The sequence below is a fragment of the Nerophis lumbriciformis genome, linkage group LG16, assembly GCF_033978685.3.
Source record: "Nerophis lumbriciformis linkage group LG16, RoL_Nlum_v2.1, whole genome shotgun sequence".
NCBI lineage: Eukaryota > Metazoa > Chordata > Actinopteri > Syngnathiformes > Syngnathidae > Nerophis > Nerophis lumbriciformis.
In genome coordinates this window covers 45,264,248-45,276,065 of record NC_084563.2, presented here as the reverse complement: position 1 = coordinate 45,276,065, position 11,818 = coordinate 45,264,248, and the positions used below count along the sequence as shown (strand labels likewise).

The following is an 11,818-nucleotide window of genomic DNA, read 5'->3' as shown; positions in this document are numbered from 1 at the left end:
CAACTGTAGTTACTGACAGTGGGTTTCTGAAGTGTTCCTGAGCCCATGTGGTGATATCCTTTACACACTGATGTCGCTTGTTGATGCAGTACAGCCTGAGGGATCGAAGGTCACGGGCTTAGCTGCTTACGTGCAGTGATTTCTCCAGGTTCTCTGAACCCTTTGATGATATTACGGACCGTAGATGGTGAAATCCCTAAATTCCTTGCAATAGGTGGTTGAGAAAGGTGTTTCTTAAACTGTTCAACAATTTGCTCACGCATTTGTTGACAAAGTGGTGACCCTCGCCCCATCCTTGTTTGTGAATGACTGAGCATTTCATGGAATCTACTTTTATACCCAATCATGGCACCCACCTGTTCCCAATTTGTCTGTTCACCTGTGGGATGTTCCAAATAAGTGTTTGATGAGCATTCCTCAACTTTATCAGTATTTATTGCCACCTTTCCCAACTTCTTTGTCACGTGTTGCTGGCATCAAATTCTAAAGTTAATGGTTATTTGCAAAAAAGTTTATCAGTTTGAACATGAAATATGTTGTCTTTGTAGCATATTCAACTGAATATGGGTTGAAAATAATTTGCAAATCATTGTATTCTGTTTATATTTACATCTAACACAATTTCCCAACTCATATGGAAACGGGGTTTGTAGTTACTATGGTCATCTAATTAGTTACTATGGTAATTAAGTCACAGCAGCTTTGACGAGGCATTAAGCAGTGTGGCTGTGGAGCGCTTCCACTGAGTGTTTCCAGAGCGGCCAGCCTGAAATGCGGAAGGAGAATTTTACAACAAAGTTCTAAAACTTAGTGATGTATCAGATTGTAGGTGGGTTTATTTGTTACCCTTCGCGTTCATATTTCGCTGTGTTTGTTGCATTTTTGTTGATCGTAAAATATGTGGATGGAGAGGGCGTGTGACGTTCATATTTTGTCAATATTCAGTGTTTTATCGTTCATAGTTAATATTGTAAATCCCACATTCTTTATTTTTATGTACATTCTGGGTGTCTCATTCAGTAACAACATTTAAAATTCCATTCCGTTTTTTAAGGCGGTCTGTCCTAACGTTTTTAGCATTCAATCACATACAGCCGTGGTCAAATGTTTACATACACTTTTTGTTTCATCTGACATCACATGGACAAAGATAAGACCTTCTGGAGGAAAGTTCTGTGGTCAGATGAAACAAAAATTGAGCTGTTTGGCCACAATACCCAGCAATATGTTTGGAGGAGAAAAGGTGAGGCTTTTAATCCCAGGAACACCAGACCTACCGTCAAGCATGGTGGTGGTAGTATTATGCTCTGGGCCTGTTTTGCTGCCAATGGAACTGGTGCTTTACAGAGAGAAAATGGGACAATGAAAAAGGAGGATTACCTCCAAATTCCTCAGGACAACCTAAAGTCATCAGCCCGAGTTTGGGTCTTGGGCGCAGTTGGGTGTTCCAACAGGACAATGACCCCAAACACACGTCAAAAGTGGTCAAGGAATGGCTAAATCAGGCTAGAATGAAGGTTTTAGAATGGCCTTCCCAAAGTCCTGACTTAAACGTGTGGACAATGCTGAAGAAACAAGTCCATGTCAGAAAACCAACACATTTAGCTGAACTGCACCAATTTTGTCAAGATGAGTGGTCAAAAATTCAAGCAGAAGCTTGTGGATGGCTACCAAAAGCGCCTTATTGCAGTGAAACTTGCCAAGGGACATGTAAGCAAATATTAACATTGCTGTATGTATACTTTTGACCCAGCACATTTGCTCACATTTTCAGTAGACCCATAATAAATTCATAAAAGAACCAAACTTCATGAATGTTTTTTGTGACCAACAAGTATGTGCTCCAATCACTCTATCACAAAAAAATAAGAGTTGTAGAAATGATTGGAAACTCAACACAGCCATGGTATTATGTTCTTTACAAGTGTATGTAAACCTTTGACCACGACTGTATATATTTGGAGACACATTTTTTTCTCCAAATTTGGCCCCTGAGTCAAAATAATTGCACAGGCCTAAGCTACTAGGACTTATTCATGAGAGATGCTGCAGTGACTTACTTGAAACAGTAGGGGGAAGTGTTGGGCCTCAGCACACCCTGACATTGACTGAGCTCCGCCTTATACAGTAAGTTGGTGAAGTCCGCTCGGTCCTGCCACAGCTGGAGCCACACGCAATGACTCCGCTTATGAAGCCTGTTTCCAACACACACACACACAGATTTGTATTAGTTAATACAATGACAAATAGACTGCATGTTTTTTTTAAAAGGCCTTAACTTTTTGCACAGAAAACCAAAAAAAACCCCAAAATAAGTTAAAGTTAAAGTACCAATGATTGTCACACACACACACACACACACTAGGTGTGGCGAAATGATTCTCTGCATTTGACCCATCACCCTTGATCACCCCCTGGGAAGTGAGGGGAGCAGTGAGCAGCAGCGGTGGCCGCGCCCAGGAATCATTTTGGTGATTTAACCCCCAATTCCAACCCTTGATGCTGAGTGCCAAGCAGGGAGGTTATGGGTCCCATTTTTATAGTCTTTGGTATGACTCGGTCGGGGTTTGAACTCACGACCTACCGTTCTCAGGGCGGACACTCCAACCACTATCCAATGTAGATCTAAGTGCTATCTTAACAAAGTAGCAAATTCGTAGAATATCTGATAATAGAACATTGGTCCATACAAACCATGAGCCCGACCACAAATTAGTGACATTTTAGAGAGGATAAAACTACGAGCAGTGAAAATAAACATGGACTTATTGGACATTTTTATCCATCCATCCATCCATTTTTACAGCTTGTCCCTTTTGGGGTCGCGGGGGGTGCTGGAGCCTATCTCAGCTGCATTCGGGCGGAAGGCGGTGTACACTCTGGACAAGTCGCCACCTCATCGCAGGGCCTGGACATTTTTAAATCAGATTTAACTTAAATTAGGAACCTGTGTTCATCTATCGCTTTGCCATGCCTTGGTAACTATGGTAACTCTCCCGGGTTATCCCAGGCCAGTGCAGACCACACCTGAGACAGGAAGGTGACAATTGATTGGCCCGGTCAGTGGCTTGTCCCACCCATGCATGTTCTAGGACCCCTCCTCCAATCACCTTTAATGATGAGAGCGAGGGGGAGAGAGAGAGAGAAACAGCAACGACACGGCTACACTGAAAAAAATAGAAGTAAAAAAACGAAAAGGCAGTGCAGAAAAATGAAGATATGTATATAAATACAACGAGTTAGCACATTATCTGAGCATGGATTTTTGTGGAGTGGAAGTCAAAACGCACACACAAAGTGCATGCAAGCAATAACATCGTGGAGAGAGCATGAGGAGGTTGAGGTGGGCGGGGTTGGGATTGAGGTGTGGGGGGGTGGGTAGGGGTTGGCGGGCGGTGTATATTGTAGCGTCCCGTAAGAGTTAGTGCTGCAAGGGGTTCTGGGTATTTGTTCTGTTGTGTTTATGTTGTGTTACGGTGCGGATGTTCTCACGAAATGTGTTTGTCATTCTTGTTTGGTGTGGGTTCACAGTGTGGCGCATAATTGTAACAGTGTTAAAGTTGTTTATACGGCCACCCTCAGTGTGACCTGTATGGCTGTTGATTAAGTATGCTTTGCATTCACTTGTGAGTGTGTCATAAGCCGAAGATATTATGTGATTGGGGCGGCACGCAAAGGCAGTGCCTTCAAGGTTTATTGGCGCTCTGTACTTCCTCCTACATCCGTGTACACAGCGGCGTTTTAAAAAGTCATAGATTTTACTTTTTGAAACCGATACTGATAATTTCCGATATGACATTTTAAAGCATTTATCGGCCGATAATATCGGTAGTCCGATATTATCGGACATCCCTAATCATGAAGCATTGTATATGTCAATAAAGCTTTTTATTCTATTTTAACCTAATACTTGATTATGGCAGACTTTATGTAACATGGAAAATTGTAAATTATTCTGAGTGCAACAAGAAAAACCTTCTAAAATTGTTTTTTTAAGTGCAATAGGAAACATATGTTTAATGTATTGTAAGATGTTCTGTGTTGTGGTAATGCCATAGAATTACCGTATTTTTCGGACTATAAGTCGCAGTTTTTTTTCATAGTTTGGCCGGGCTCCAGTGCGACTTATATATGTTTTTTTCCTTTTTTATTATGCATTTTGGGCAGGTGCGACTTATACTCCAAAAAATACGGTACAAGAATCTGTGCGTTGTAGTCCTACCTCATATCCTTGCGTTCCTTTTGACAGTTGCCCAGGAAAGTGCCATACTGGCAGGAGTAGACATGCGTGTGTATGGCGATGAGGAAGCGCTCGTTAAATTCAAAAGCGCATGGAAACTGCTCCGACAGCTGCCACACGCACTCCAAGAACTGATCGATGACTGGGGACACCTCTTTAGGATCGCCGTCCAGGTGGGCGTACCTACGTGGACAAAAATGATTCAATAAAATACAACATTTTTATTATAAGTAAATATAATACAAATATTTAGGCTTTAAAACATGTCATTAAGACAATTTGAAGGCACATAAGGACCATCATCTGACACTTAAAGTCAAGACGGACAGTTCTTTAGCGTTTTTAATATTGCAGTCAGTGCAGAAATGTATTGTATTTACAAAACCCAAAACCAGTGAAGTTGGCACGTTGTGTAAATGGTAAATAAAAACAAAATACAATGATTTGCTAATCCTTTTCAACTTATATTCAATTGAATAGATTGCAAAGACAAGATATTTAATGTTCCAACTGAAAAACTTCAGGTTATTTTTGCAAATAATCATTAACTTAGAATTTAATGACAGCAACACATTGCAAAAAAGTTGTCACAGGGGCTTTTTTACCACTGTGTTACATGGTCTTTCCTTTTAACAACACTCAGTAAACGTTTGGGAACTGAGGAGACTATTTTTTGAAGCTTTTCAGGTGGAATTCTTTCCCATTCTTGCTTGATGTACAGCTTAAGTTGTTCAACAGTCCGGGGCCTCCGTTGTGGTATTTTAGGCTTCATAATGCGCCACACATTTTCAATGGGAGACAGGTCTGGACTACAGGCAGGCCAGTCTAGTACCCTCACTCATTTACTACGAAGCCACGCTGTTGTAACACGTGGCTTGGCATCGTCTTGCTGAAATAAGCAGGGGCGTCCATGAGAACATTGCTTGGATAGCAATATATGTTGCTCCAAAACCTGTATGTACCTTTCAGCATTAATGGTGCCTTCACAGATGTGTAAGTTACCCATGTCTTGGGCACTAATACACCCCCATACCATCACAGATGCTGGCTTTTCCACTTTGCGCCTGGAAGAATCCGGGTGTTCTTTTCCTCTTTGTTCCGGAGGACACGGCGTCCACAGTTTCCAAAAAGATTTTGAAATGTGGACTCGCCAGACCACAGAACACTTTTCCACTTTGCAGCGAGTCCATCTTAGATGAGCTTGGGCCCAGTGAAGCATTTCTGGGTGTTGTTGATAAATGTCTGTGGCTTTGCATAGTAGAGTTTTAACTTGCACTTACAGATGCAGCGACCAACTGTAGTTACTGACAGTGGTTTTCTGAAGTGTTCCTGAGCCCATGTGGTGATATCCTTTACACACTGGTGTCGCTTTTTAATGCAGTACCGCATGAGGGATCGAAGGTCACGGGCATTGCCACTTACGTACAGTGATTTCTCCAGATTCTCTGAAACTTTTGATGATAGTACGGACCGTAGATGGTGAAATCCCTAAATTCCTTGCAATAGCTCGTTGAGAATTGTTGTTCTTAAACTGTTTGACAATTTGCTCATGCATATTGTTCCCAAAGTGGTGACCCTCACCCCATCCTTGTTTGTGAGCTTTTTATGGAAGCTGCTTTTATACCCAATCATGGCACCCACCTGTTCCCAATTACGTAGCCTATTCACCCGTGGGATGTTCCAAATAAGTGTTTGATGAGAATTCCTCAATTTTCTCAGTCTTTTTTGCCACTTGTGTCAGCTTTTTTTTAAACATGTTGCAGGTATCAAATTCCAAATGAGCTAATAGTTGCAAAAAATAAAGTTTACCAGTTTGAACGTTAAGTATCTTGTCTTTGCAGTCTATTCAATTGAATACAGGTTGAAACGGATTTGCAAATCATTGTATTGTGTTTTTAATGACCATTTACACAACGTGCCAACTTCACTGCTTTTAGGTTTTGTAGTTGGAGCATGTGACAATTACAAACCTGTGGGAGAACTTGTGACCAAAAGAAATCCAGTCTCTTTCTATTAGTACCTACAGTAAATAAGAAAAAAAAGATGGTACTTAGTTTCTGTTAAATATGACAAAAATTCAACTTGATAAGGCATACACAATGTTCACTGCACTATAGGTCAGTAGCGGAAGGTGGCAGGTTGCAGACAGTGACAAAAAAGTCTTTATACACACTTAAATATTCGTTATATACCCTAATGATATTTGGCAAAAGCTTCTGGCATAATACAGTACAGTATATAATTGCACCAGAAAAAGTTGTGAGATTTTTCGCTGGTCGTTTTTACCAATTAAAAAAAGACACTAAGAAAATAGAAAAAGTCTCCATAATAACTCAGAACACAATGAAACTTAAAAAATGCTCTGCTGGTGGTTTAAATTTCAAGACCACTGATTTGCTTATTATACTGTCAAAGAGATTCAGACTTATAATCATGTAGAAGCCCAACCTCCAGCTCAGCTGGCCTAAATGAATTGTTAATTAGGTTTTATTTATGTATTATATGCATTACAGTGCAGTATTTGTCTTATTTTCCACCCCAGTAATGAGAGTGCAAGAAACTGTATTAAAAAAATCAAGGGACTGAAGGGCTTCTATAGCCTTCTTTCATCTCTGTAATATCGCTAAAATGTGTCCCTCCTTTCCTCATCAATTCATGCTCTTGGACTTGAATTGATCAGATCTAGACTTAGATTGGTGTGATCGAGCCTTGGACTTAGATTGGTTTGATCTAGTCTGGCGGTTGGTGCCAATATCTCAGTAGGCTTATTTAGTTCATGCTCATAGTCTTAGATTGGTCTGATCTAGCCTCAGACTTAGAATGTTTAGATCTAGCCTTAGCCTTAGATTGGTCTGAACTAGCCTTAGACTTAGGTTGGTCAGATCTAGCCTTAGACTTAGAATGGTCTGATCTAGCCTGAGACTTAGAATGGTCAGATCTAGCCTTAGACTTAGATTGGTCAGATCTAGCCTTATACTTAGATTGGTCAGATCTAGCCTTAGACTTAGATTGGTCAGATCTAGAGTTAGTCTTAGAATGGTCAGATCTAGCCTTAGACGTAGATTGGTCTGATCTAGCCTTAGACTTATATTGGTCTGATGTAGCCTTAGACTTAGATTGGTCTGATCTAGCCTTAGACTTAGAATGGTCTGATCTAGCCTTAGACTTAGATTGGTCTGATGTAGCCTTAGACTTAGATTGGTCTGATCTAGCCTTAGACTTAGAATGGTGTGATCTAACCTTAGACTTAGATTGGTCTGATCTAGCCTTAGACTTAGAATGGTCTGATATAGCCTTAGACTTGAATTGGTCAGATCGAGCCTTAGACTTAGATTGGTCAGATCTAGTCTAGCGGTTGGTGCCAATATCTCAGTAGGCGTATGCAGTTCATGCTCATAGTCTTAGATTGGTCTGATCTAGCCTTAGATTGGTCTGATCTACCCTTAGACTTAGATTGGTGTGACCTAGCCTTAGACTTAGATTGGTCTGATCTAGCCTTAGACTTAGATTGGTCAGATCTAGCCTTAGACTTAGATTAGTCTGATTTAGTCTAGCGGTTGATGCCCATATCTCAGTAGGCTTATTCAGTTCATGCTCATAGTCTTAGATTGGTATAATCTAGCCTTAGACTTGTCTGATCTAGCCTTAAACTTAGAATGTTTAGACCTAGCCTTAGACTTAGATTGGTCTGATCTGGCCTTGGACTTAGATTGGTCTGATCTGGCCTTGGACTTAGATTGGCCAGATCTAGCCTTAGACATAGATTGGCCAGATCTAGCCTTAGACTTAGATTGGTTAGATCTAGCCTTAGACTTAGATTGGTCAGATCTAGCCTTAGACTTAGATTGGTCAGATCTAGCCTTAGACTTAGATTGGTCTTATCTAGTCTAGCGGTTGGTGCCAATATCTCAGTAGGCTTATTCAGTTCATGCTCATAGTCTTAGGTTAGTCTGATCTAGCCTTAGACTTGTCTGATCTAGCCCAAGATTGGCCTGATCTAGCCTTAGACTTAGATTGGTCTGATCTAGCCTTAGACTTAGAATGGTCAGACCTAACCTTAGACGTAGATTGGTCGTATCTAGCCTTTGACGTAGATTGGTCAGATCTAGCCTTAGACTTAGAATGGTCAGATCTAGCCTTAGACTTAGATTGGTCTGATCTAGCCTTAGACTTAGAATGGTCTGATCTAGCCTTAGACTTAGAATGGTCTGATCTAGCCTTAGAACGGTTAGATCTAGCCTTAGACTTAGAATGGTATGATTTAGCCTTAGACTTAGATTGGTCAGATCTAGCCTTAGACTTAGATTGGTGTGATCTAGCCTTAGACTTAGATTGGTCTGATCTAGCCTTAGATTGGTCTGATCTAGCCTTAGACTTAGATTGGTCTGATCTAGCCTTATATTTAGATTGGTCTGATCTAGCCTTAGACTTAGATTGATCAGATCTAGCCTTAGACTGGTCAGTTCTAGTCTTTGACTTAGATAAGTCAGAGCTAGCCTTAGACGTAGATTGGTCTGATCTAGCCTTAGACGTAGATTGGTCAGATCTAGCCTTAGACTTAGATTGGTCTGATCTAGTCTTGCGGTTGGTGCCAATATCTCAGTAGGCTTATTCAGTTTATGCTCATATTCTTAGATTGGTTTGATCTAGCCTTAAATTGGTGTGATCTAGCCTTAGACTTAAAATGGTCAGATCTAGCCTAAGACAAAGATTGGTCTGATCTAGCCTTAGAATGGTCTGATCTAGCCTTAGACTGGTCTGATCTAGTCTAGCGGTTGGTGCCAATATCTCAGTAGGCTTATTCAGTTCATGCTCGTAGTCTTAGATTGGTCGGATCTAGCCTTAGACTGGTCTGATCTAGTCTAGCGGTTGGTGCCAATACTTCAGCAGACTTATTCAGTTCATTCTCATAGTCTTAGATTGGTCCGATCTGGTCTAGCGACTGGTGCCAACACCCAAATATTTATACTCAAATATATATAATTATACTCCTCTATTCCTTAAATTGCAAATGTTGAAAGCCACAGATGATGGAACAGGACACTATGTACTTTATACTTTGCAGTGGTCTTTTGATCCACATCCGCATTAAAACTGGCCTACATCAGCTGTACTTCAATGATTATACCAGGGCCTGCTCCTGCACTTCACAAATGTTTGCATCTCATTGATATTATCTTCCAGCTTGTAATTTTGTACATGCAAGTCATTTCTTATTAGGATGTAATGTTGCAAATTCAAGAAAAGCAGAATTGTCATTCTTAACCCTATTTACATGTATACATTTGATATATTCGACCCTCACGCTTTGGTGGGAGGAGCCAGAAGATATACGATTGTAGGAGGATACGATGCCACAATAATTTATTTGTATGCTCTCTAGTGTGTTGCTATGACAGAAAACATCCGGTGTAGCAAATAGCCGCCCTCCAGCTCTATCACCGTGAGAAGCCACGTCTAAACAGCAAATTGACAAGATGTGTCTCATTGTGTTACCATCAGTCCTTTGATGGTGCGGTAGAACGGGTCCAAAAGGAGACTGGCTACAGAGCAGGCCTGAGCTGTCCGGTCCCAACCATCTGAACAGTGGACCAACACACTGACCCCTTCATCAGCAACTGCCTGAAACGAGCGATACAAGCACAAACAATATACTGTAGGAACCACTGTTAAACTACATTTTGATCTGCAATGTTTAGATACTGTAATTTCAATCCCAATTTTGTTTTAACTAATTTTACCATAAATTGATTAACGTGGACCCCGACTTAAACAAATTGAAAAACTTATTCGGGTGTTACCATTTAGTGGTAAATTGTACGGAATATGTACTGTACTGTGCAATCTACTAATAAAAGTTTCAATCAATCGTGATCAAAAGTTGACATACACTTGTAAAGAACATAATGTCATGGCTGTCTTGAGTTTCCAATCATTTCTACAACTTGAGATAGAGTGATTGGAGCACATACCGTATTTTTCGAACTGTTGGTCGCAGTTTTTTTCATAGTTATCCGGGGGTGCGACTTATATTCAGGAGCGACTTATGTGTGACATTATTAACACATTACCGTCAAATATCAAATAATAATATTTAGCTAATTCACGTAAGAGACTAGACGTATAAGATTTCATGGGATTTAACGATTAGGAGTGACAGATTGTTTGGTAAACGTATAGCATGTTCTATATGTTATAGTTATTTGAATGACTCTTACCATAATATGTTACGTTAACATACCAGGCACGTTCTCAATTGGTTATTTATGTCTCATATAACGTACACTTATTCAGCCTGTTGTTCACTATTCTTTATTTATTTTAAATTGCCTTTCAAATGTCAATTCTTGGTGTTGGCTTTTATCAAAAAAATTTCCCCCCAAAATGCGACTTATGATGCGACATATATATGTTTTTTTCCTTCTTTATTATGCATTTTCGGCCGGTGCGAATTATAATCCGGAGATATTTATAGTCCGAAAAATACGGTACTTGTTGGTCACAAAAAACATTCATGAAGTTTGGTTCTTTTATGAATTTACTATGGGTCTACTGGAAATGTGAGCAAATGTGCTGGGTCAAAAGTATACATACAGCCAGGGGTGCCGAAAAGGGGGGGTAAAGGAGACGGATTCTAGGGGCCCATGATGGAGGGGGGCCCAGAGAGGCCCCTAATGATGATGAAATTATAATACAGAAAAAATAATGACACTGTGTTGGGAGCCCTGTAAAGATTCTTTTCATGGGGCCCAAAATCCCTAGCGGCGCCCCTGCATACAGCAATGTTAATATTTGTCCCTTGGCAAGTTTCACCGCAATAAGGCACTTTTGGTAGCCATCCACAAGCTTCTGCTTGAAATATGGACCGCTCCTCTTGAGAAAATTGGTGCAATTCAGCTAAATTTGTTGGTTTTCTGACATGGACTTGTTTCTTCAGCATTGTCCACATGTTTAAGTCAGGACTTTGGGAGGGTCATTCTAAAACCTTAATTCTAGCCTGATTTAGCCATTCCTAACCCAACTGCGCCAAAGACCCAACCTCCGGGCTGATGATTTTAGTTTGTCCTGCAGAATTTGGAGGTAATCCTCCTTTTTCATTGTCCCATTTACTCTCTGTAAAGCACCAGTTCCATTGGCAGCAAAACAGGCCCAGAGCATAATACTACCACCATCATGCTTGACGGTAGGTTTGGTGTTCCTGGGATTAAAGGCCTCACCTTTTCTCCTCCAAACATATTGCTGCGTATTGTGGCCAAACAGCTACATTTTTGTTTCATCTGACCACAGAACTTTCTACCAGAAGGTCTTATCTTTATCCATGTGATGTCCATGTGAGGTTGGGTCTTGAGCGCGGTTGGGTGTTCCAACAGGACAATGACCCCAAACACAAGTAAAAAGTGGTAAAGGAATGGTTAAATAAGGCTAGAATTAAGGTTTTAGAATGGCCTTCCCAAAGTCCTGACTTAAATGAGTGGACAATGCTGAAGAAACAAGTCCATGTCAGAAAACCAACACATTTAGCTGAACTGCACCAATGTTGTCAAGATGAGCGGTCAAAAATTCAAGCAGAAGCTTGTG

At 40.6% G+C, this 11,818-nt stretch overlaps 1 protein-coding gene across 5 annotated transcripts in view; it reads right to left on the bottom strand.

Moving 5' to 3' along the window:
• The window catches only part of LOC133617291 (phosphatidylinositol-3-phosphate phosphatase MTMR7-like), a 72,990-nt gene that overhangs the window by 14,889 nt on the left and 46,283 nt on the right, over window positions 1-11,818 (bottom strand). For all 5 annotated transcript variants that reach the window (XR_009816969.2, XR_009816968.2, XM_061977218.2 and 2 more), the window contains exons 9-12: window positions 9,737-9,862; window positions 6,211-6,260; window positions 4,223-4,423; window positions 2,061-2,195 (exon numbers count right to left, since the gene is read on the bottom strand). Coding sequence is in view for 3 of the 5 variants with exons in the window: in XM_061977218.2 (XP_061833202.2) it covers window positions 2,061-2,195; window positions 4,223-4,423; window positions 6,211-6,260; window positions 9,737-9,862 (512 nt within the window). In the remaining 2 variants the exon portion in view is untranslated. The remainder of the gene's footprint in view (window positions 1-2,060; window positions 2,196-4,222; window positions 4,424-6,210; window positions 6,261-9,736; window positions 9,863-11,818) is intronic.